Source organism: Gigantopelta aegis, chromosome 14 (genome assembly GCF_016097555.1).
Source record: "Gigantopelta aegis isolate Gae_Host chromosome 14, Gae_host_genome, whole genome shotgun sequence".
Classification (NCBI taxonomy): Eukaryota; Metazoa; Mollusca; class Gastropoda; order Neomphalida; family Peltospiridae; genus Gigantopelta; species Gigantopelta aegis.
In genome coordinates, this window is record NC_054712.1 from 15,497,549 (window position 1) to 15,525,119 (window position 27,571).

Sequence of the window (27,571 nt, forward strand, 5' to 3'; positions counted from 1 at the left end):
ATCCAGAAGGTGTTATATTTATATAGCACCGACTTTGTTTGTTTCTTTTGTTTAACGACACCACTAGAGCACATTGATTCATTAATCATCAGCAAATGGATGTCAAACATTTGGTCATTCTGACATATAGCCTTAGAGAGGAAACCCGCTACATTTTTTTTTCATTAGTAGCAAGGAATCTTTTATATGCACCATCCCACAGACAGGATAGCACATACCACAGCCGTTGATATACCAGTCGTGATACACTGGCTGGAACGAGAAATAGCCCGATGGGCCCAGCGACAGAGATCGACTCCAGACCGACTGTGCATCAAGCGAACGCTTTACCACTGGGATATGTCGCTCCCCTCTATAGTAGTGAGATAGAAAGAAGAGGTAACATGTTTTGACTGGTACACTTGGACGTATAATATGATTCTACTGAGTCAGTTGAATAACGATTATATTTTAGTGGTTGGATAGGGGTGGGTGGGCAATTGGTTAGGTTTGGATAATAACAGTTTCCTTAGTCCACCACCCCACCCCCCCAAAAAACCAACAACCAAAAACCATGCTATTGTTAGGGGAACCCCACCCTGTCCAAGATTTGTGTAATGGAATATTTCAAATTTGATTCGTTTATTTAAAGATAATAATAGAATAAAAAAAACCCAGTAATGCAGTAAACTTATTTTCGGTTTTGGCAAAGAATGATTCCTACTCTTATTTACCCAACTTCTTTTCATCCATCTGTAAAAACCGTCAAGATGTAAGATGGATCAGAATAAAAGTGGAAATGTTGTTTGTATTGATTGTAATTATAACATTCGCTTGTGCAGGAATTTTAGAAGAGCGCGTGCGTGTGTGTGCGTGTTGTTTAGACTATAGCGAGCAACGTTCATTGGCTTCCTTGGGAAAATATATTGGACAAAAAAAAAAAAAAAAAAAAAAAAGGAAAAAGGAGCAGAAAATTTGCTTGAGCAGGTGCAAAAACGAAAAAGATATTCGGTCAAAATGTGCTATATCTGAGATCCCCGCCCCGGAATTGGTCACTGGCGATGTCAGAGGCTAAGTGCGGGGTGGGCGTGCCTGAACCTCTGTGGATATGGGCACGTAAATAGAGTACCCAATCCCAATATATCTGAGATCTTTTCACCTTGTATTGCCATCATTCTACCCGCAAAATTAGTTGTAATCCATATAAACATGCAACCCTATATAGCTGTTTGGTCGAAATTACCGAGAAAATCTAATTTCTGCACCTAATGTATGTGTGTAGCTCGAATCACCTCTAACCTTCCCCTCATTACAACATATCAATAAGGAGAGGGCTAGAGGTGACTCGAGCTAGAATGTGTGATGGTAACCAGTCAAAATGTTCTGATTTTTGTGACGTGTTAAGACTAACTCCATGGATGACAACGGGGTGTTGCAAGGGCGCTGGACAGATACCTACCCCAAGAACTGCACCGTCCCCTGGGCCTGGACCGGAAGTGTCGCCATTTTGCGTCAATTCGTGAAAAGCGGGAAACCCGTCAAGTTCGGACAATGTTGGGTGTTTTCAGGACTGACTACCACGAGTGAGTTTACAACAGTGGATATAACGTGCTCAAAGTATAGTGTAGCTGATGTTAGTTCAAATAATCAAACGTAAAGGGACATTCCGGCATTGTAAGATGTTTTCGACTAATAAAATATTTCTACGATTAAACTTACATATTAAATATATTTTCTTGTTTAGAATATCAGTGTCTGTATATTCAATGTGTTTCTGGTCGTCTTAATATTTGTAAGAAGCCCAAACTGGAGTTTGTCTTCAAATAATTTCGTAAGTACGAAAAAACATATTCTAGTACAAATATTAGAACGATCAGAAACACGTTTAATATACAGCCACTAATATTTTATGCAGAAAAATATATTTGGTATATAACTACAATCGATAAAAAGTCTTTGTTAGTCGATAACATCTTAAAAATGGCAGGAGACTCAGGAATGTCTCTTTAACTGTTTGCAAAAGTAAACGATCTTTTTATGAATTAGTTTTTTAATTGAAATATTAATTAATAGTTTTCGCTTTTCAATTCAGTATTAATCAGGGTTTAAGATGTCGTTCGCGAAATCGCGAATTAAAATTGAAATAATATTGACAGATATAAATTTATAGGATATTAAACGAGCTTCCATTTCTTATGTTTATGTCTCGAGTGAAATAATTTTCCGAGGGAAATAGATTATTTCACGAGGGACATAAACATGACACGGAATGGTAGAGAGTTTAATATCCTATTTATTACCCATAACTGATCTTAATTTATATCACTCAACTCGTTTGGCTGACGTTCCTGTAAGGTTGTAGTGCGCCAAACGATGACGTCACGAAGTGTTCTGTCCCACTTGGCGTTCTTGTGGGACGTATCACGTTGGTATGTACCAAGATATTTTTAACCATAGATAGATAAATAAATATTCTTTATTTCCTCCATAAAATGAAGATTTATAAATGATTCGCAGAAATATAACAGAATAATATAGTATCAATATACAACATTCATAATACAATGTTCCAACTAATGATAGTGTCAATAATACTCGACAAAAAAGGACTCACATGTCATCTAAATGTACTTTATAGAGGATATTTCATGGTTTTTTTTGTCAAATATGATTTATATCTCATCGAGTGAAGTTTGCAATCATATCTCATGAGTCGCGCGACGAGTGTGATATGATTGCAAACTTCACGAGATGAGATATAAATCATATTTGACCAAAATCATGAATTTTTTTTTTTATTTAACTTTAACTTTTGGCAATTTGCCTTTATTTTTAAAATGCTAGCAGCAAAATAGTTCCGGCTTTCTTACAGTGAAGATAACACTTTCTACCGTGACGATAACACATTTTATAGTGAAATAATGAAATTTTCACTCTAAAATGTGTTATCGTCACTGAATGACTGATAACACTGATATTTTCAGATATTTCACAGCATGTTATATAATAACCATTATTAGCGCACTCTTGCCCACTAAATGTTATGTTTTGCAGTCATCGCAACATAATATACAACAGTATTCTGTCATGTTTCAAAGAGCTTCAATCTGCCTGTCACCACTTGGCGGCCATTTTGCTATGAATTTAAATTTTAATTTAGCTACAGATTTTATTATTATTTTGTTTTATCAAATTCGTCTAATTGCTAATAATATTTGGGGTCCAATTTAAGCCCTGATTAATATTTTCACTGTTTCATTAAAATGTTATTTAAAAAAAAAATATATATATATAATTTTTGTTTTGTTTATTTAAGCACATGTACTAATGGTTTATTTAATTTTGTTTCAGTACTCCGATCTCTTGGGATTCCTACGCGGTCTGTGACCAACTTCGAGTCTGCGCATGACACCGACTGCAGCATGACGATCGACTTCCACTTCGACGACGACGACGAGCCGTGCACGTGGCTAGATGACTCAATCTGGTGAGTATATTTCGACACACAAAAGACCCAGGTCTGTGGAATTCTAGTACAAGCACATAGAGATGGTGATGCTCTTATTGTGATCGCGGACGTAGCCTAGTGGTAAAGCGCTAACGTAATGCGCGGTCGGTCTGGGATCGATCCCCGTTGGAGGGTCCATTGAGCTATTTCTCGTTCCAGCCAGTGCACCACGAATGGTATATCAAAGGCCACAGTATGTGTTATCCTATCTGTGGGATGGTGAATATAAACGATCCCTTGCTACTAATGGAAAAATGTTGCGGGTTTCCTCTCTAAGACTATATATCAGAATTACCAAATGATTGACATCCAATAGCCGATTATTAATAAGTCAATAGGCTCTAGTTGTGTCGTTAAGCAAAAAAACAACCCCCCCCCCCCCCCCCCCCCCCCAAAAAAAAACAAAAAAACAACAACAACCAAAAGACACACAGGTCTGTGGAATTCTGGTAAAACACTCGTTCCAGCCAGTGCATCACACCTGGTATATCAAAGGCCGTGGTAACTATGTTCTATCCTGTCTGTGGGATAATGCATATAAAAGACCTCTTGCTACTAAAATGAAAACCAATGTAGCCGGTTACCTTTTTAAGACAATATGTCAGAATAACAAATGTTTAACACCCAGTAGCCGATGATTAATGAATCAATGTGCTCTAGTGGTGTCGTCAAACAAAAAAACAAACTTCTTCTTGTAAACGGAATGGAACATTTGGATTTTAGTATTATGCTAAGTAGTTTTAAAATATTGTAATACAATTATTAGGTACCATTATGTAACAGGCATCCGGGGCAGTATTTAGCTTTTTCTGTTAGAGATTTTAGTATTATGGTATTATAGCATGTTGCAGCTTCAGCCTCACGAGCTTCAGTCTTGTCACCTCCAAGTGTAAAGCTATGGGCAACGTCGGATTCCAAACTTTTACCAAACTGTATGACTCACTTGTGTGGCCTGTTATAGACTATTCTGCTGCAATATGGGAACTAAATGAATTTTCATGTGTAAATGCTGTGCAAAACAAATCCATGCGCTTTTATCTGGGTCTACGAAAATGTGCTCCAAACGCTGCAGTTGCTAGAGTTATGGGATAGACACCAGTGAGTGTAAGACAATCAGTAGCTAGAGTTATGGGATAGACACCAGTGAGTGTAAGACAATCAGTAGCTAGAGTTATGGGATAGACACCAGTGAGTGTAAGACAATCAGTTGCTAGAGTTGTGGGATAGACACCAGTGAGTGTAAGACAATCAGTAGCTAGAGTTATGGGATAGCTAGAGTTATGGGATAGACACCAGTGAGTGTAAGACAATCAGTTGCTAGAGTTATGGGATAGACACCAGTGAGTGTAAGACAATCAGTAGCTAGAGTTATGGGATAGACACCAGTGAGTGTAAGACAATCAGTGGCTAGAGTTACGGGATAGACACCAGTGAGTGTAAGACAATCAGTAGCTAGAGTTACGGGATAGACACCAGTGAGTGTAAGACAATCAATAGCTAGAGTTACGGGATAGACACCAGTGAGTGTAAGACAATCAGTTGCTAGAGTTACGGGATAGACACCAGTGAGTGTAAGACAATCAGTTGCTAGAGTTATGGGATAGACACCAGTGAGTGTAAGACAATCAGTGGCTAGAGTTACGGGATAGACACCAGTGAGTGTAAGACAATCAGTAGCTAGAGTTATGGGATAGACACCAGTGAGTGTAAGACAATCAGTAGCTATAGCAAGGAAGTGCGGGACGTAGCCCAGTGGTAAAGTGTTCGCTTGATGTGCGGTTTGTCTGGGATCGATCCCCGTCCGTGGACCCATTGGGTACTCTCCTGTCTGTGGGATGGTGCATATAAAAGACCCCTTGCTGCTAATCGAAAAGAGTAGCCCATGAAGTGGCGACAACAGGTTTCCTCTCTCCATATCTGTATGGTCCTTAATCATATGTCTTACGCTATATAACCGTAAATAAAATTTTGAATGCGTCGTTAAATAAAACATTTCCTTCCTTCCTATATAGCAAGGCATTGGTGCAGAACACTCAAACTTAATTTTAATAAGCTGAAGTTGTACAGTTTTTCAATGGTCGAAAAGGTTCACATCGTAAAAACTGGCATTTTAGATTTCACAGAAAATTTAGTGCTCTACGGTTTTTAAAAATACAATGAATCTTTTTAATAATCCGATTCCAATAACAGAAAAAGCCAGTGCACCACGACTGGTTTATCAAAGGCCGTGGTATGTACTACCCTGTGGGATGGTGCATATAAAAGATCCCTTGCTGCTAATCGAAAAGAGTAGTCCATGAAGTGGCGACAGCGGGTTTCTTCTCAATATCTGTGTGGTCCTTAACCATAGTTCTGACGCCACATAACCGAAAATAAAATGTGTTGAGTGCGTCGTTAAATAAAACATTTGTTTCTTTGTTTCTTTCCAATAACAGAAACGATAACGAAAAGAATTAGATGGTTTCAAAATTAAATGGACAAATGTTTTAGAACGTGACACGTCTACACAAAAAAAGATGGAGGAAATAAACTCCTTATTTATAGAACTTTTAAACATGGTCTTACCACTGAAAGTTATGTTACTACGCCTATGCCTAAGTCATATCGATGTGCGTAATCAATGTTTCGTAGTGGTACCGCGCCTTTAAAGGGAAATTCCCGAGTTTGCTGCATTGTAAAATGTTTCTGACTAATAAAATACTTCTACGATTAAACTTACATATTAAATATATTTTCTTGTTTAGAATATTAGTGGCTGTATATTAAACGTGTTTCTGATCGTTCTAATATTTATACTAGGTTAATTTGCATTATATTTCCTAAAAAATATTCCTGAAAACAAAATCCAGTTTGGGCTTCTTACAAATATTAAGACGACCAGAAACACATTGAATATACAGACACTAATATTCTAAACAAGAAAATATATTTAATATGTAAGTTTAATCGTAGAAATATTTTATTAGTCGGAAACATCTTAAAACAATGCAGCAAACTCAGGAATGTCCCTTTAAGGTTAGAAACGGGTAGATATGAAAATTTGAGATTCACAAAAAAAATAAAATCTGTTTTAACTGTCTTAATTATGTAGAATTTGAAGAACATGTTCTTGTTCACTGTCCTCTTTATGATGAAATTAGAGTAGATCTTTTTGAAAAGGCAGTAGCTGCTGTAGTAAACTTTAATAACCTTTTAGATAAAGAAACAATGTAATTACTTTTAAGCCATCAGGATATTGTTAAAATTACTGCCAACAGTTGCCATCTTATTTTATTACGTTGTCAAATATATATATATATATATATATATATATATATATATATATATTATATATATATATATATATATATATATATATATATATATATATATATTATATATATATCAGGGCTTCTAGATTATGGTAGCCCCACTCCCATGGCTAGTGATAGTCAATGTTGGGCTAGTAAATAACTACAATTGCTATGCCCGATGGCTAGTGATTTTTTGTGTGTGTCAAATGATGCAGTTAAGTGTATTTTGTATATATAAATATCCTGACCCCACCCCAACCCCCAATGTTAGTGTTTATAAGCTCTATCTCCCTCTTTAGGTGACATATCTGATTATTACTATTATTTAGTAAAATTGTTTTAACTTAAAAATAAAGTAGGGCCAGTGAATTTTTAATGGTGGCTAGTAAAGTTTTAAAATCATTGATCCCATGGCTAGTGGCTTTTATGAAAATTCTAGAAGCCCTGTATACATATATATATATACATACAGACCTATACATATTTTAGGTTTTTTAGTTTTACTTCTTGTAAATGCCCCCTGCGCGTGCTGTAACCTCACCGTGGTGCAGGGGTGTAACATTCTCTTTGAGAATGGCCAATACAGCACAAACTGAAGTTTAGAGTAAAATTCGGTGTCCGTAAAATTCTGTGATATTTGTACAGTTCTTTACACTGTTTTTGTTTAAACCTTGAATTTTTATATTGATGTTGATCATAACTTTATTTATTTGCATTACCATGGTTTGACACCCAATAGCCGATGTATTTTTCGTGCTGGTGTGTCGTTAAACATTCATTCATTGCATTGTCTTGTAAATGCCATACTTGTAAATGTGTTTGATAGTATTTTAATAGGAGTGGCTTATGTCATTTTACTATTTTTTACTGTATTATTACTGTTGAACTGTTGTTTTTATTTTAATTTGTACATAAGGTGAGACGTAAATAAAGAAGTTGTCTGTCTGTAAAACAAGCAGATAGAGATGGTGGCACTCTTATCGTGCTCGCCTCTCTTGAAAGTTTGTTTTGTTTAACGACACCACTAGAGGACATTGATTAATTAATCATCGGCTATCGGATGTCCAACATTTGGTAATTCTGACTGGTAGTCATCAGAGGAAACCCGAGAATGATTAAGATATGTAGTCTCCTTAAACCTATGAACACCAGTGCTGACTGGTTATTACACATCTCTCTATGTAGCTAGGGGGTCCGGGGTCATGCCCCCGGGCAGTATTGAAATCTACGGGTTCTGAAATACCATTTTGCAGCCATTTCACGAAGGTTACATACTAAAAACCCTTTTAAAGATTTTATTTAAGTTTCTATTATTTTTATCGGATTTTGTTTTTTTTGGGGAGGGGGAGTAACCGCCTCTTGCATATAAAGGATTCCTCATGAGTGCGCGCGTGCATGTGTGTGTGTGTGTGTGTGTGTGTGTGTGTGTGTGTGTGTGTGTGTGTGTGAGAGTGAGGATTTGTCAAGGGGTGCTTTTAATAAGAAAAATGTCAACCAAGTAATCCAGGAGCATTAAGTTTCAAACCCAGAAGTAAACAGTACAAAGCTGGATTTTTCAGAATAGTTACAAGTTCAAGTCCTTCAACATACGTTATAGAGGTTAGTCTAATATACGGAATAAAGGTTTACACCAACATATATCTTTGTACTGAATATTTATCTATTTCGTTGTTATTAAAATAAAATAAAAAACCCATCAAGGCACAGTATGATTTGATTTATGATTGTATTAGAAGTTTGTTTTGCTTAACGACACCTCTAGAGCACATTGATTTTTATTAATCATCGACTATTGGATGTCAAACATTTGGTAATTTTGATATATAGGCTTAGAGAGTAAACCCGCTACATATTTCTCATTAGTAGCAAGGAATCTTTTATATGCACCATCCGACAGACAGGATAGCACATACCACGGCCTTTGATATACCAGACGTGGTGCACTAGCTGGGAAGAGAAACAGCCCAAATGGGCCCACCGACGGGGATCGACCCTAGACCGACCGCGCATCAAGCTTTACCACTGGGTCCCGCCCCTATGATTGTTTTAAAACATAGTCCTGAAATGCCTTGATATGTTCAAACACATCTATTTATTTTAGTACATGTGCGAGTCTGCCCTTCACCACATCCTCACAACTAATTCACAATAGTGGATCGATGTTTTTACAAGTACTGGGACATTCCTTGAGATGATTTTAACACAATCATAAAAGTAATTATATTGTCTTATTTGATGAGCCAATGATTCGCTTCATTGATTATTTGTTTGTTTTGTTTAACGACACCACATTGATTTTAGAAATCATTGATTTCCATTGCCGCATCCTAACTGCACGCGCCGGACATATATATCGCGTCGCACGCGTGCGGTTAGGATACGGCAATTGAAATCAATGTTTCTAAAATAATCGCTCGCGTCGCTCGCGGCCGGTTAGGATATAGCTTAATCATCGGCTATTGGATGTCAAACATGTGGTAATTCTGACTCGTAGTCATCAGAGGATACTCGCTACATTTTTCCCAATGCAGCAAGGGATCTTTTATATGCACTTTCCCAAGGACAGAACTTCATTGATTAATGATAATTAGCTGATAGGCCATATACCAAAAGTCTACATCCAAACAAACGTTTAGTCCGTATGTTGAAGGTCTTGAGAATATGATTTGGAACAACTAACAGGTATAGCGGAGCAGGTGGGGCTGGAGAGCTCTAATTAAACAAAAATTTCCGAATCTGGAATAACAACATTTATTCATATTAGCATTACTATCAAACAATTGCAAACAAATCGCTACCCAATTTATTTCGAAACGCTACTCAATTTTAATATTGGGGGGGGGGGGGGGGGGGGTAGAAGGGTGGAAATACAAGACGAACAAGTATTCAGGCCAGTTTATTTTGCCCGAATAGATCTATCGTTTTTGCTTGATTTGAATATTTGCTCCAACACTAGGGGGCAGTTCCCCTTTCCCGCCCCTCCTCCACCCCGTCTTGTACGTTTATGCTTATGCTTATGTAATTTGATTTGTTGATATACAGCTTATAATACTTTAGGTATTACACATGCAGACCACAACATCTATTTATTTCATTAATTAAAACATAATTAAATGGTAACATGAAAATACTGAAAGGTATATTTTAATGACAACGCTTCATCATACCTTGACAATCACGTGCAATTAAATATTATTTAGAAATGCAATAGTAAGCTAGCTTAAATCTGTTATAAAGTTGTTTTTTAAAAATTGTTCGCGCGTTTATAAATACACATACACATAGGCGTCGGAGTTTTTAATTCAATACTGTAAACTGGATTAATATTGCGACATGGATGTTGTTGTTGTTGTTGTTTTGTTTTTTTGTTGTTTTTTTCTCGTGAATATGCACTTTAAATAGCTTTACGCATATTCGCGACGTGTAAATTTCGCGATCGACCGATATCACCTAAGCACATTATGTCATGTCATGTCATAGGGTTTTACGTGCACATTCAGAACAAGCTGTTGTAGCGCACGCCTGTCATGGGCACAAGAGCCGGTCTTGGCCGGCTCCTCCGTCCATGACAGGAAAGGTGGGGGAGGGGAGAGGAGGGACCGCCTGCACTGGCAGGTGCAAGGGAGCACCAGCAGCCCGATCAAATCGGTAGCAGGCGGGTGGGGGGGGGGGGGGGGGGGGGGGGGTGGTGGTGCTATGGAATTTGAATGGAGCAGTTAAATGCCAAAGAGAAAAGGGTGCGCAATTTTGATTGAGGGAATTGGCGCAATTTTGAACGGTCGGTCGAAAGGTAAATGGCCGAGCTAATATAGGTTTTGATATTAGTGAATCGAGAGTAGCTCGTTAATTTTAGACCTCTACGATGCTGTGGTGTCTCAAGCACATTCTAACGACGCGACATTTATACGCACGCACCCTTCCCACCCCCACATCCCCTTCTTTTTTACAGTATGCGAGACGTAAAATGCAAGTCACTCTCATTATAACACTGACAAGACACGACTTTATTCATTATTATTTTATTTTATTATTATTTTCATTTGTTATAATAATAATAATAACTTTTATTATTGTTTTTTTTTTCAAAGGAATTTCCACGTTTGGAACGAGTGTTGGTTTAAGCGACCCGATCTACCGGAAGGTTACGGCGGTTGGCAAGCTGTTGATGCAACACCACAGGAAGTCAGTGAAGGCAAGTGTAACACTTAACGACGCACTCAACACATTTCATTTACGGTTATATGGCGTCGGACATATGGTAAAGGTCCACACAGATAAGGAGAGAGGAAACCAGCTGTCGCCACTTCATGGGCTACTCTTTTCCATTAGCAGCAAGGGATCTTTTATATGCACCATCCCACAGACAGGGTAGTACATATACCACGGCCTTTGATATACCAGTCGTGGTGCACTGGCTGGAACGATAAATAGACCAATGGGCCCACCGATGGGGATTGATCCCAGAACGACCGCGCATCGAGCGAGCGCTGTACCACTGGGCTACGTCCCGCCCCCCCCCCCCCCCCACCACCCCCTCTCTCTCTCTCTCTCTCTCTCTCTCTCTCTCTCTCTCTCTCTCTCTCTCTCTCTCTCTCTCTCTGTTATATACAATAATATGACCTGCATTATACATTGTATATATAAATATTTACTAACCTCACTCTCAACCCTGGTTTTATTGGTTTTATGAACCCCTTCATTATAGTGTGTATATGAAATATATCAACCTCTCCCTGAAACCCCTGTAATACAATATACGTTAAATATACTACCTGTCTCAACTACTTTTTATAAAACATGTATGTACAAACCATACTTACCTCTCTCACTACCCCATTTTGTGCATGCTCAGCTACCTTGTCAGGCCTCACGCGAGGTTAAAATCATAGAGCGAAGTCATTTCTCTCTGAAACATTAGAGAGGGCGAAGTTTTTAACAGGGAGATTTGACCTTTTAATCTAAAAAAATTTAAATAAGCAAAAAGAAATTATATTTTCGATATCTGTGTTTGCATGTTGAATTTATTAATTATGAGAAGTTGTATTACCTGTTCCAGGTGTTGGGGCAGGACGTAGTCCAGTCGTAAAGTGCTCGCTTGGTGCGCGGTCGGTTTGGAATCGATCCACGTTGGTGGGCCCATTGGTTATTTCTCGTTCCAGCCAATGCACCACGACTGGTATATCAAAGGCCGTGGTATGTGCTATCCTGTCTGTGGAATGGTGCATATAAAAGACCCATTGCTACTAATGGATAAATGTAGCAGGTTTCCTCTCTATGACTGTCAAAATGACCATCTGTTTGACATCCAATAGCCGATGATTAACAAATCAATGTGCTCTAGTGGTGTCGTTAAACAAAACAAACGTTTTTTGTTTGTTCCAGGAGTGATGCAGTGTGGCCCTGCATCTGTGAAAGCGATCAAGGAAGGTCACGTGTATCTTAAGTACGATACCGGCTTCATCTTCGGCGAGGTCAACGGCGACAAGGTCACGTGGGAGGTAAATCCATCACCAACACACAGACGTACATTCAGATATAACCTGACCTTGACCTTAAAAACGGTTACACATTGAACTCCTAGTTCATTTCAGTTTGGTACTTATATCCATTATTTTAATTTTTAACACAACCGGAGGTAAGAATGTCATTTGTTATTTATGATAATACACCATAAAACGTATAATATGTGTTATGTCGAATTAAAGACATGTATACGATTGGCTACTCCTAGGTGATGACTTGGTTGCCACAACCATGCAATCCAATGAAAGAAGCACAATCGAAATGAATTGTTAAGTTAATTTGGAACTGATTGCTCTGTGACGCATATGCAGACAATAGATAGCCACTGTGGTGTTGATGACAGACAATAGACAGTCACTGTGGTGTTTATGACAGACAATAGATAGTTACTGTGGTGAAGATGACAGACAATAGATAGTTACTGTAGTTTTGATGACAGACAATAGATAGTTACTGTGGTGTTGATGACAGACAATAGACAGTCACTGTGGTGAAGATGACAGACAATAGACAGTCACTGTGGTGTTGATGTCAGACAATAGACAGTAACTGTGGTGTTTGGTGTTGATGACAGACAATATACAGACAATAGACATTCACTGTGGTATCGATGACAGACAATAGACAGTCACTGTGGTGAAGATGATAGACAATAGTCACTATGCTGTTGATGGCAGGCAATAGACAATCACTGTGGTGTTGTTGTCATACAATAGACAACCACTGTGGTGAAAATGACAAGACAATAGACAGTCACTGTGGTGTTGATGACAGACAATATACAGTCACTGTGGTGTTGATGACAGACAATATACAGTCACTGTGGTGTTGATGACTGACAATATACAGTCACTATGGTGAATATGACAGACAATACAGTCACTGCTGCGTTGATGACAGACAAGACAGTCTGTGGCGTTGATGACAGACAATAGACAGTGACTGTGGTGTTGATGTTGCAGGTGGCGGAGGACGGGACGATGGAGGTGATCGGTATTGACACCCGTCACGTGGGGAGGTGTATCAGCACCAAGTCCAGGGGGAGTTGTGCACGAGACAACGTCACTAACCACTACAAGTACCCTGACGGTAGGTTTAGCGCTTGTACCTTATCTTAGACAACTGTTTGTGTGTGTGTGGAGGGGTGTGTGTGTGGGTGTGTGTGTGGGGGTGTGGGGGTTGCAGTAAAAATAATGAAAGCATAGTAATGTAGGGTCTTCAGCTGTCGGTACAGTACTTTTTGAAATGCACTATGGTGGTAAACAAATGTAATTTCGACCCCTGTACCTAAACCAAGTATCAAACTAACCATCTGTTAATCACCAAATAACCGTTATTTAAACTGGGACGAGGTGTCATTAAGCAAATATCCCTTCCATTTGTTTTCCTAACATGGCACCTAAGCTAACCCCCCCCCCCCCCCATCCCCCGCGTGCCATCGCGTCAGGAGCAGCCCCGGCATCCTTCCAAACAGGTAGAGTAATCGTCTGAAGTGCTTGGGTGGTAGGATCGAGTCTCCTCGGCGGGCCCACTGGGTGTTTTGCCATCCCAACTGGTATATCAAAGACCGTGGTATGTGCTGTCCTGTCTGCGCAGTCGGTCTGGGATCAATCCCCATCGGTAGGCCCATTGGGTTATTTCTCGTTCCAGGCAATGCACCACGATTGGTATATCAAAGGCCGTGGTATGTGATATCCTGTCTGTGGGATGGTGTATATAAAAGATGCCTTGCTACTAATGGAAAAATGTAGCGGGTTTCCTCGCTAAAGACTATAATATGTCGAAATTTATCAAATGTTTGACATCCAATAGCCAATTATTAATAAAACAATATACTCTAATGGTCTCGTTAAACAAGACAAACTTTTAACTTTTGCTGAAAACCGCATGTCAGAATGACCAAATGTTTGACATCCAATAGCCGATGATTAATTGATCAATGCGCTCTAGTGGTGTCGTTTAACAAAACAAATCACCATCCAACCAGGAAGCCTATTTTTCTAAATGATGTTAACTTAATAACCAGCCACGCGACCGCTGGTTTTTTTTACGATGGTATTTCACTTCGTAAATGAATGATCTTCGCTGCACTTTTAATGTCAGATGCATGTCTAGCTGACATTAGTTTACGATTTTTACCAGTTAGATAAAAGAAGATGATATCTTAAAACTCAGATCATTATTATCTTACATAACTAATGTTACTGCGGTTCGTTGGACCAGACATTGAAATGGTCGTTTGATGACGCACGTCAAGTAAGTACCCCAAGTGTGGTGCCGTTGTTATCATGTTATACATAAGAAAATAACCTAGATAACGAGCAAACGTTCACAGCAAACACATTTTGTTGTTTAGAATATCAGTATCAGACTCAATATATTATGTGTATTTTTGTTAGTTTGTTGCCCAAACTAGATTTTACCTCATAATAATTTGGTACGTATGGAAACAACATCCCCACATAAAAACACCCCCCTCCCCCCAAAAAAAAACCCAACAAAAAAACCCCAAACAAACCCAACACCACCAAAACCCCAATGAAACAACAACCAAAACACACTACCCGCCCCCCCCCCCAAAAAAAAAATCCCCCCACAAAAAGCCTCCACAAAAACAAACAACCCCAACCCCCCAAAAAAATAATCACCCACCAAAAAATCCTAAAAGAAACACCATTAGTTTGTAAAGTGAAGTTTAAGCCACTTGAAGCAATATGACTCGGTAGAAACATTCATTGTATTGGCACTCGTATTCTAAACAAGAAACTAAGAAAGTGTCTTTAATATGTAATTTTAATTGTAACTTAAACATGATGTATTAGTCAGGTACATGTTGCATTAGCAGCAATTCAGGACAGTTTCCTTAAATACGACTTAACCTAATGCATCACACATAAATTGATACTTAAATGTAAGACATATCCATGGGTCTCCTAACTTTAAGTAAGTAGTATATTCGGCCGATTCTGCTCATTTTGTTACGTTAACGAACGAGAATGGCTGCGTTGCAATAAAGCATTTTTTATTTTTTATTTCCAATTCCAACCTACTCTAACATGATCTTTGGGCTCAATTCAATACCCCGAAATAAAATTTGGGATATCATTTCATAAATTTGTTGATCAATGGACTTGTGAAATTTCCAGATATACTGCATTTCCATTAAAATGCCGTTTTGCAGTAAACTGCCTGGCGGACAATGCCGGATTAGTTTTAGTCTTAGTACCCTAAAATTCATAGGGCCATGGTGCATCAAAATGGTAGATATTCTTAATTAATTAAATTAACTAAATTAATCGATAAATTCCCTAATGCACTTAACTGATGGAAAGAAATAAGGGAACGGATGGTATTTGAGACCAAAAAGTTAATTAACTACTAGAGTGTAAAATACAGAGATGTATTGTGGCACTGCATGTCAGTACTGTGAGGTTGACGTCCAGTAACACGGTTAATTTCTTGATACTTGTGGACGAGGATTTTGGTTGTAGTCAACATTTGATGTTACTTACTCGCGTGTTCCTTTATTTCTTTCCATCAGTATGTGTTATTTTGCATTCGTTTAGTCTCTATTGCAGTAAACTGATAGATAGTCATAATTCCTACTGCACTAAAATGATAGATATTCATAGGCACAAGTACATAAAAATTATAGATATTCGTAGGCCCGAGTGCATAAACATAGATATTCGTAGGCCCGAGTGCATGAACATAAATATTCGTAGGCCCGAGTGCATAAACATAGATATTCGTAGGCCCGAGTGCATAAACATAGATATTCGTAGGCCCGAGTGCATAAACAGAGATATTCGTAGGCCCGAGTGCATAAACATAGATATTCGTAGGCCCGAGTGCATAAACATAGATATCCGTAGGCCCGATTGCATAACCATTATAGATATTCGTAGGCCCGAGTGCATACAAATTATAGATATTCGTAGACCCGAGTGCATAAAAATTATAGATATTCATACTTCTTACCGCACTAATATGATAGATATTCATATTTCCTACTGCATATTTTATAACAGAAATTCGTAGGCCTAAATACATAAAAATGATAGATATTCGTAGGCCCGAGTGCATAAAAATGATAGATATTCATAGGCCCTAGTGCATAAAAATGATAGATATTCGTAGATCCGATTGCATAAAAATTATAGATTATTAATAGTGAAAAAATTAATGGTGAAAAATTCGCCGTGGTGTTTAAAAACTAGGGTCTGTCGCTTTAAGACAGCTGTTTCCTACTTACACAGGTTGTCACGAGGAACGACGAGTGGCCGCGTTTGTGAACCGGTTCAGTTCACGCGCGGATGAAGACATCTACAGACGGAGGGTCAGTGAAGACGTCACGTTCGTCCTGGACGTGCCCGACTCCGCCAGTGTCACCGACGACCTCGTCATCACCGTGACGATGAGAAACACCGCCGATGACACCCGCCACGTGCGCGGGAGGGTGTCCGTGCTGAGCAGCTTCTACACGGGGATTCCCGCCAAGAGACTGAAAGGAGAACTGGATGAGTTTGAAATACAGTCTAAACAACGTACGTATGACGAACGGTATCACCGAAAGATTACCACCCAGTGAGGGGCGAGACGTAGCCCAGTGGTAAAGCGTCCGACTGATGCGGGGTCGATGTGGAATCGACCCCCAGCGGTGGTCCCATTGGGCTATTTCTCACTCCAGCCAGTGCACCACGACGGTTATATCAAAGGCCGTGGTGTGTGCTATCCTGTCTGTGGAATAGTACATATAAAAGTTTCCATGATACTACCAAAATGATCATATGTTTGATATCCAATTGCCGATGATTGATAAAACCAACGTGCTCTAGTGGTGTCGTTAAACATAACAAACTTTAACTTTAACTTTAACCACTCAGTGTGTGTTAACGACTCAATGGGTAGGCTTAAAGTCACTACACTGACTTACTAACAACTTATAGCTGTTAACCCCTGTCCTGGACAGACAACACAGATAGCTGAGGTATTTGCCCATGACGATATGCTTGAACCTTAATTGGATATATATATATATATATATATATATATATATATATATATATATATATATATATATATATATATATATATATATATATATATACTAAAATAGATAGACTGAAAGCAGACCCGTGCTAATAAAACCTTTACAGTCTAATTGTGAGAATTTAACGCCATGGCAGTACCATACAAATTTCAGGCATGTGACGTCATTAGAGATTTTAGTATATTCTTTGTTATAAGCACGTGCACAGATCTATTTTACTGGTATCTCCACCATTTGAGGGCTTCGTTATTAAATATGATCCAATCCATCTCCATGCCATACGTAGGTGATCTTTCATCGCCATCAGTTATCTCTAAAGGTCAATTTATACTTTGATTATCGATCTCATTTGAAACTGATTTTAAAGAATATTTTGGTTAGGTAAACTAAAAATCGTAGAACGAACGCGCACCAAAATTTAATATGAACTGTGTTAAAACCACACTGACTTCACTGAAAAATGAGGATTAGTTTGAACAAAAGCAGGACTGGACGAGTCAGCTACTTGCCAACAAAAGGTCGGCGGTGAAGTGTGAATCTACACTAGCTTAAGGTCACAACTGCATACACAGAGACACGCATGGTTTACGGAAGTGAAATAAATGAATGTGTTTTGTTCTGTTTTTCTTCTGAACACGAATTTCACGGTCCGCAGAAGCGAACACAATTTGTATCTCGTCATATATCCCAATGTCTTATGTCTGGGAACCGTGCGTGCCTGTGCGGATGCAGTGATATGGCGAACTAGTGCGTGCGTTAAACTGCCAGCAGATTTATGCATCCGAAGTTTCAATTAGTTGAATGAAAAGTTCATCTGGACACAGGATAACAATAGCTTCTGCAATGCCGCCACTCAAGTGACCATGGTTCTGACGTTCCTGGTTGCTGAATTGTAGAATGCAGCGCCTGGCGGTACCTTTCTTGGAAAGGATGCTAATTCTGTAATTACTCTAGCTTCTCCATATAACGTTTGCTTCAAAATTAAAATTTAAAAAGCAAAGATTGCTTCCCACACCACAAAATAAATATCGAATCTTGAAAAAATTAAGAACAAGAATGTTGCTCTGCGAGTTGCACAGACACAATCAAGGTGCGAGAAATGCGATGTACGACTGTGCTTTACAACAGATTAAAACATTTCAAGATCAATCATGCACAGTATTGGGGCGTCGAAAATCTACTGTTAAATTTAGTCAGTGAACTGTTGCATTGAACTAATGAATTTCCAGCCAGTGCACCACGACTGGTATAGTCAAAGTCCGTGGTATATGCTATCCTGTCTGTGGAATGGTGCATATAAAAGATCCCTTGCTGGTAATCGAAAAGAGTAGCTCATGAAGTGGCGACAGCGGGTTTCCTCTCTCAATATCTGTGTGGTCCTCAACCATATATCTGACGTCATATAACCGTAAATAAAATGTGTCGAGTGCGTCGTTAAATAAAACATTTCCTTCTTTCCTTATCCAATGAATTATATGAATTATGTGAACTGTTTGTGTTTTCTTCAATGAACTGATGCATTTATCCAATGATGTTTTGCATTTATACTGTTAACCATGGGCGTCAATCCGGCTTTAAAAGTGGGGGGTGGGGGTGGGGGTGGGGAGGCGTGTTAGTGTTTGTGTGTGTATGTGTCTGGGTGTCTGTATGTGTGTGTGTGTGTGTGTGTGTGTGTGTGTGTGTACATTAGTGGTTAAACTTTAAACAAAGTTTAGTTGTTGCTGCTGTTGGTGGTGGTGGTGGTGTTGCTTTTGCTAAACAAAAAAGTGGTGTGTGTGTGTTGGGAGTGGGGGGGGGGGGGGGGAGACATTTATATAGATTGTCCCCCGGCGTTGAAAAGTGAGGGGGACGCGTCCCCCCTGTCCCCCACCGATCGACGCCCATGCTGTGAACTTTTGCATTTATTCAATGATTTCAGTTTTCTTTCGCCATTTTGTTTATCCTCGACAGTTCAATGTGATATATTTGTCACATACTATAATTTGACAGTTAATAGTTAATGTTTGCTAATTGTAATCGAAGTAAGCGGTTTTGAAAACCTTGTATTTTGAATGTACTCAAATGTATGTCTATGTTCTATAGGGTTAATTTGAAACTTCGTTTACAGAAAAGAAAGTCGTGCTGACATTGACTACCCAGGAATTCCAGAGTAAACTGAATCCAGAGGCAGCGTTCCAGACATATGCCTGTTACAAGGTCAAGGAGACAGGGCAGCATTTTGCCAAACAGGAAGCATTCTCGCTCGTTAGGCCGCCCCTGGTTATCATTGTAAGTGGCATATAATTGTTTTCCAATAATTATCGCTTATAAAACTACTTCTTGTTTTTGTGAGACGTTCCATACGCTTTTGTGTTCTACGGTTATCATTTGTAGTTAGGCCTAAATAAAATGTGTTTCCGGTTTTCCGACCTAGCCTAATTTTATGTGGTGACCCTTAAATTTTTTGAAGCAAACCCCCCCCCCCCCCCCACATGAAACCTATTTTTTGCAATCAGCAAACTAGATTCGGAACACCTCAGCCAATTGTGGTTTCTCGGTTTGATTTGATTTTAAAATGTTTAAAAAGAAAAGTTCCTACCTACCTATCCTATTTTTTTTCAAGGATGAAACCTGAAACACACGTATATTTTTTTTAGCCTTACAACTGTTTCTTTTTCCATTGGGCTATTTTTCGTTCCAGCCTGTGCACCACGACTGGTATATCAAAGGCCGTCGTATGTACTACCCTGTCTGTGGGATGGTGCATATAAAAGAACCCTTGCTGCTAATCGAAAAGAGTAGACCATGACGTGGCGACAGCGGGTTTCTTCTCTTAATATATGTGTGGTCTTTAACCATATGTCTGATGCCATATATCCATAAATAAATGTGTTGAGTGCGTCGTTAAATAAAACATTTCTTTCTTCTGTTTCTTTTTTACAACGGTGTTTTTAAATCACTACTCATGATTAGTAATTGGTATGGAGTTATTTTCTTCCTTTTTCATTTCTCACTTGTTACTAGAGTAAGTGATATAAATCAATGTGCTCTAGTGGTGTCGTTAAACAAAACCAACTTTTACAAACTTTAACCATCTGAGATATCTCGATATTAAACGTTGAAATGCAACTTTGTGATTTCAGATTCCGGAAAAGGTGCCTGTCAAAGAGGAAACAGAAGCTAAAGTTATTTTTAAGAACCCATTACAAGTGGACCTGACAAATGGGGTCATACACATCGAAGGGTCCACTATTGTAGGATCTGATATCTATGAGCACAAGTAAGTATTGTAAACTGACTGCGAGTATGTTCTGTATTGTGATTGGTTATTGTAAACTGACTGGAGTATGTTCTGTATTGTGATTGGTTAATTACATTCTTTTTCCGGGATCAAATAGACAATAACTCCCGGAAAGCTAATGACGTCATGAAATACCAATTAGGAGATAATCATATGGAGGTTTTAGATTTGCGGGTGTTATTGTTTATTTTATCCCGCAAATGAAACATTTGCGGGCATCAAATAGACATTCTAATTCAACACATTTGTAAGAACGAATCTAATTGGATCTCTGCTAAAAATTTCAGGTAGTAAACTCACCGATATACCGGTCGCAAATTTTCTGGCAGAAATACGTCATAAGTTAAGCGAAGAACAGGGTTGTTTTGTAATGACGTCATAAAGACAATTTCTGTAGGTTCATATTACGTACAGAAGTCGTTAAATACTGAGAGGTTTTTATGTCAGAAATGAACATATTATTCTTTATTAGTCGTTATCTAATCATGAGAGCAGATTAAATATGTCAAATTACACATCTATGTTCGAGCCGCTAACTGTCCGACCACCCATCGTCTGTTAATGGGCTGCCTCCGCTAACGCGTCGCCAATAAAACTAAATTTGCGACAGTAAAACCACCGATATACGTCCGCAAAACGGAAAACACAGTAGGGTTATCCCCTAATTCACAACCAGTACTTATTTATTACGGATGTAACCATATAGCAAAACCCCATTTGCTTGTACAAGAAAGGAGTGTGAAATTATTTAATTTATTTTTTTGCTTACATTCAATTCACTTAATGTTTAAATTTTATTCAAAACGGAGCGGGACGTAGCCCAATGGTAAAGCGCTCGCTTGATGTGCAGTCGGTCTGGGATCGACCCATTTTGCTATTTCTCGTCCCAGCCAGTGAACCACGACTGGTATATCAAAGGCTGTGGTATGTGCTATCCTGTCTGTGGTATGATCCATATAAAAGATCCCTTGCTAGTAATGGAAAAATGTAGCGGGTTTCCTCTAAGACTATATGTCTAAATAACCAAATGTTTGACATCCAAAAAACATTTATTAATAAGTCAATGTGCTCTAGAGGTGCAGTTATACAAAACAAAATTTAACTTAATGTTGAAACACGTTCACTGCTGAAGAAAGAAATGTTTTATTTAACGACGCACTCAACACATTATTTTACGGTTATATGGCGTCAGACATATGGTTAAGGACCACACAGATTTTGAGGAAACCCGCTGTCGCCACTACATGGGCTAGTCTTCCGATTAGCAGCAAGGGATCTTTTATTTGCGCTTCCCACAGGCAGGATAGCACAAACCATGGCCTTTGTTGAACCAGTTATGGATCACTGGTCGGTGCAAGTGGTTTACACCTACCCACTAAGCCTTGCGGGGAACTCACTCAGGGTTTGGAGTCGGTATCTGGATTAAAAATCCCATGCCTCGACTGGGATCCGAACCCAGTACCTACCAGCCTGTAGACCGATGGCCTAACCACGACGCCACCGAGGCCGGCCACGTTCACTGCTGAAGGCACACATCTCGCTTATATGGTATGTCTGTACAGCACAGGGTTTAATGGTTAGCTGTTAGTGGTTGATGAGACAGAAATCAATATAATGGGTTTACACCTTATGGTTGACCCAATGAGCAATGAAAGCTTTTTAGGTTGGATCCGGTACCGGGACGCGAACCCAGTCCGCGAAGGATTAAAGGTACCTTGTCATTGTTACAGGTCATAGGTATTGCGTTATTTTTTGTACATTTATCCGTGAGACATAACTACATAGTAATTGACCACACACATAATCGTTTTACATAATCTGTGTTATTTTCTCGGGGATATCGAAATTGTAATGTGCTTACACCCCGTGTAAACAGAGTGACGTTCATTACCGTTTTATCACGTCTCGGCAAATCTTGTGAAATTGGCGAACCCACAGATTCTGGCACGTTGACTATTGGCAGCTGGAGACGGATGAGTTACACAAAGACAGCAAACTTGTCGGCAATATCCACCTGGTATAACGTTACGAAGTGTTTGCCTCAAATGAACAAGCACAACTCCAATGGTTGTCCTCTAAAGATGTTTTTTTTTAAAGTTATGATTTTTATTCAAGTTGTAGATATAGAGCTGGGCGGTATTGAAATTTAAGGTTCGGTATCGGTGATGTTTTTTTTTAAAGTTATGATTTTTATTCAAGTTGTAGATATAGAGCTGGGCGGTATTGAAATTTAAGGTTCGGTATCGGTATCAGTATTTTAGAGGTGATTTACCTCGGTATCGGTATGGTATTCGGTATCGATACAATACCAATACCGATATCGAGCGGTATTTTTGGTATACTCAGCTTTAAATGCATGTCCGAGTTAAAGGGACCTTCCTGAGTTTGCTGCAATGTTTACGATGTTATCAACTAACAGAGACTTTTAAACGATTGTAATTAAATATGAAATATATTTTTCTGCATAAAATATTAGTGGCTGTATATTAAACATGTTTCTGATCGTTCTAATATTTGTACTGTGTTAAATTTCGTTTTATTTCCTAAAATGTATTTTTTTCGTACGTACGAAATTATTTGAAGACGCAATCCAGGTCTATGATGATGTAATGATTCGATTTCAAAGCATTTTAAAGCAACATAAAATAAATAATTTGTCAGGAAGCAGCCATTGAGACTGCACCTTTAAATCTGATGCGTTAACTACTACGACCCGTGCTTATAGAACTTTTAGAGTCTAGACTCAATCTCAAATGATGTCATACGCATTCAATGTGTATGGCGTTGCCATGATGGTCAAGTCTCAGAATAGAGTCTTTGAGTTAAGACTCTAAAGGTTTTATAAGCGCCAGGCCAGGCCTGTCTAGTATAAAGTTAACGTTTTCTTTGTTTAACGACACCACTAGAGCTCGTTGGTTCATGAATCATCGGCTATTGGACGTCATACATTTGGTAGTTTTTGACATGCTGTGTTAGAGGAAATCTGTTACATTCATTAGCAGCAACGGATCTCTTATATTCACTTTCCCATTGCCTAGTATTAGTTCCTTTGTATGACGTTCATACAATACCAATACCAACGGAGTTAACGTGCACATTCAGAGCAAGCTGTTGTAGCGCACGCCTGTCTTGGGCACAAGAACTGGCCTCGGCCGGTTCCTCTGTCCAGCACAGGGAAGGATGGGGGGTGGGGGGTGGGGTGAAGGAGGGACCGCCTACACTGGCAGGTGCAAGGGAGCACCATCAGTCCAAACGTAGTTGGTAACAGGCGGGAGGTGATATGGTGCTATATAATTTGGATTGTCCCGTAGGATGAAGCCAAAGAGAATTGGTGCGCATTTTATTAAAGGAAATTTGGCGCAATTTTGATGGTCGTTCTAATGTGAATGGTACGTTCATACATCAAACTAGCTGAATATCTATAGTCCGTTCCATCCTACAAAACTGTTTTATTTTGTAAATAATTCCAGTATGATTTGACCTAAGGAGAAAAGTAAAGGCGTTTTTGAAAAAAAGAAAGAAAACAAACTATTTTTGCACATGCAGATAAATAACTTGTGGTAAATTTCATAGTATAAAAAAGGCGTTCTCTGTAGGACGGACTATAGACTAATTTTCCATCAGTGTCTACCATATTTCATTTCAACTTATTTTCGTGCTTATATCCAATTAAGGTTCAAGCACACTTTCCTGGGCACACACCTCAGCTATCTAGCATAGTGGGTTAGTTGTTAATTGTTTGTGGTTAGTCAGAGAGAAGAGGGTGTAGTGGTCTTACACCTACCCAATGAGTCGTTAAAACTTGATCTGGGTGAGAGCTGGTACCGGGCTACGAACCCTGTACCTACCAGCCTTATGTCCGATAACTTAACCACGACGCCACCGAGGCCGGTATGTACCATAAACATGCCTAAAGCAAGTACTAACTACACGTAAAGACGTATTGCTTCTTAAAATGACACGACTAATTTTAAATAATTCACCACAGGGGCCACTCTGGATACATCCTAAAAATACGCAGCTCTGAAATGAATCACAATACTTAAGAAAATAATTGATAAGATTTCATTTGTTTCCAGCTGTTTGTAGCAGTTGTCATGAAACTATCTCTGATTTTATGAGTCTGATGATGATTTCTTTTATTTGAGTCATTTTCTTTTCGCCCCAGGAAGCCCATTCATCCGGACGAGACGGTCGAATTTGTGTTCGTGCTCAACCCGAGACGTCATGGACGACGTGAAATCGATGCGACCTTCTCGTCAGACCAACTGTGCGGCATCGACGGCTCAGCGCAGTTCCTAGTGGAATAATTAGTGGTGGACTGTCGTAACAATTGGAGTTGCGTCACCCCCACTAACTCGAGTGCATTGCTCTTTTCAACACGGAACAGGAAATAGTGAGAACCTTGAACCGTCGATGACCTATTTCGCAGTGTTTGACCAATTCATGGTTGATGGTACCCCGGACTCTATCTCCTAGGAATATATAAGTCCTAGGTTTAGCATATCTAGCAATACAAGTCGTTATTTAATTAACTTCGAGTATTTTTACCAGTAGCGCCTCACTTTATTTAAATATTTTCCATTCCATTTGTTTTCCATTTACATGTATTATATTTTGTTGAGCGTGTTACATGAACTTAACTAATGTGTTTATTCATTGCCTGTTGTTCCAGTTCATAAAAGCTTAAACCTTTGAACCTTAAACCTTTGATAACATTTCCCATTATTTTGAAGCATGTTACATGTATCAGTACTCACAAATAATTATAACTTGTTCATATCATATACTAACAAAATTATCCGTTAGATATAATGCATTAGTATTTGAAAATAATAAAAAACTCAACTAATGTGATATTTGTGTTATATAAAGTATTAAGTATTTTTAAGATTTCATATTTCTCTGGCGTTAGTACTATTTTGCCAATAACGTTGCAGGCACGTTTGAAGAAGGGTATATGGTCGAAAGCCACCCCCCCCCCCCCCCCACCCCACCCCCAGCAAATTTTCAATTTCCAGTTTGGACACCCCCTGTATATTTTTTTTGAATACTTGCCTCTGTTGTCCATGTTACCCATTTAAAAAAAACCCTAACTAATTTAGTCTAACATATGACATGTCAGACTATGATATCTTAGTCTGAACCCACCATATCATCGATCGAATAACACTATGTCCATATGATAAATATTATGCTGAAAGGTTTTCATTAAAGTTTATCAATGAAATGAAATGTCAGTGACAAAGAGTGGATATTAACAGCTCATTAGGCCACTGTTACTCTTACTTTATTAACGTGCCTATATCCAAGAGAGGTTCAAGCACGTTAAGGCCACTACACCGACCTCTGACAAATGACCATACTGACAATAATATGCACACACAGGTCATTGGAAGCGGGACTATATTACATGTCATTCTTACACATCGCAGTTTTTATCACAATAGGCTCCCGTTTTTGTCGATGGGGGTGGGGAGGCTGATATTTTTTTCCCGAATTAGACGAAAATGTCCGAATCTGGATAACAATTTTTATTTATTTTTACATTACTACCAAAAAGCTATACAGGGTTCCAAACAAATCACTACGCATTTTTATATGGGTTTCAAACAATATTGCGAGTAGAATGATCGAAATACATAATAAAAAAAGTTTCAGACCAGTCATCGTTCTCCATCGTGCCCCCACCCACCCCACCCACTCCGTCCCGTACACTTATGGTTGTCACAACGGCCAGGTATAAGAATGCACATAATATTGGGCTTGATGTGATGGAAAACATAAACATAGACTATTTTATGTCTAGTTGCGTTATATACGTTTGAAAAAAGAAAAGCGTGTTGTTTTCCTTTTACATTTTGATGCGCATTCGGTCTGGGATCGACCCTCGTCGGTGGACCAATTGTGCTATTTCTCGTTCCAGCCAGTGCTCTACAACTGGTGTAACAAAGGCCGTGGTATGTACTATCCTGTCTGTGGGATGGTGCATATAAAATATCCCTTGCTGCTAACTGAAAATAGCGGGTTTCCTCTCTCAGTATCTGTGTGCCCGTAATCATATGTCCGACGCCATATAACCGTAAATAAAATGTGTTGAGTGCGTCGTTAAATAAAATATTTCTTTCTTTCTTTCTCTCAATATCTGTGTGGTCCGACGCCATATAACCGTAATTAAAATGTGTTGAGTGCGTCTTTAAATAAAATATTTCCTTCCTTCCTTCCATTTACATTTAAACACAATTCTGACAGTGGTTTTGAATACCAACCCTTTTCTATAAAAATGCTATTTTGCAGTGTTGGCGAATTCTGTATATACACATATACACGTCAGTAGTACTGCCGTCCCACCGGCCTCGGTGGCGTAGTGGTTAGGCCATCAGTCTACAGGCTGGCAGGTACTGGGTTCGGATCCCAAACCATGAGAGTGCTCCGCAAGGCTCAATGGGTAGGTGTAAACCACTTGCACCGACCAGTGATCCATAACTGGTTCAACAAAGGCCATGGTTTGTGCTATCCTGCCTGTGGGAAGCGCAAATAAAAGATCCCTTGCTGCTAATCGGAAAGAGTAGCCCATTTAGTGGCGACAGCGGGTTTCCTCTTAAAAATCTGTGTGGTCCTTAACCATATGTCTGACGCCATATAACCGTAAATAAAATGTGTTGAGTGCGTCGTTAAATAAAACATTTCTTTCTTTGCTTTTTTACTGCCGTCCCGACCAGTTTTTGCCGGTTAACATCACCACGGGTCGGGACTGTCCATTATTTTGCGTTTATACTCTATGACCATGTTCGGTCCAGCAGGTTTAGATTCAATCCCTGCTTATGCATAAGTCATAAGAATGCAGAGATACCTCCCGTCAACCCCACCCCGTCTCGTTTATTTATGGTGCTTATGTTTGATGTAGGCGTCATTGTAATTAGTCTGCTTGTTTG

The 27,571-nt window shown here is 39.0% G+C and overlaps 1 protein-coding gene across 4 annotated transcripts in view; it reads left to right on the forward strand.

The window, feature by feature from the left end:
* Window positions 1-25,493, forward strand: part of LOC121388102 (protein-glutamine gamma-glutamyltransferase K-like) — a 40,016-nt gene extending 14,523 nt beyond the window's left edge. For all 4 annotated transcript variants that reach the window (XM_041519317.1, XM_041519320.1, XM_041519321.1 and 1 more), the window contains 9 exons: window positions 1,385-1,562; window positions 3,331-3,466; window positions 10,869-10,972; window positions 12,163-12,278; window positions 13,266-13,392; window positions 16,563-16,850; window positions 19,464-19,624; window positions 20,479-20,615; window positions 24,805-25,493. In XM_041519317.1, coding sequence (XP_041375251.1) covers window positions 1,385-1,562; window positions 3,331-3,466; window positions 10,869-10,972; window positions 12,163-12,278; window positions 13,266-13,392; window positions 16,563-16,850; window positions 19,464-19,624; window positions 20,479-20,615; window positions 24,805-24,946 — 1,389 coding nt within the window. In that variant the 3' untranslated portion in view covers window positions 24,947-25,493. The remainder of the gene's footprint in view (window positions 1-1,384; window positions 1,563-3,330; window positions 3,467-10,868; window positions 10,973-12,162; window positions 12,279-13,265; window positions 13,393-16,562; window positions 16,851-19,463; window positions 19,625-20,478; window positions 20,616-24,804) is intronic.
* Window positions 25,494-27,571: the final 2,078 nt, after the last annotated feature.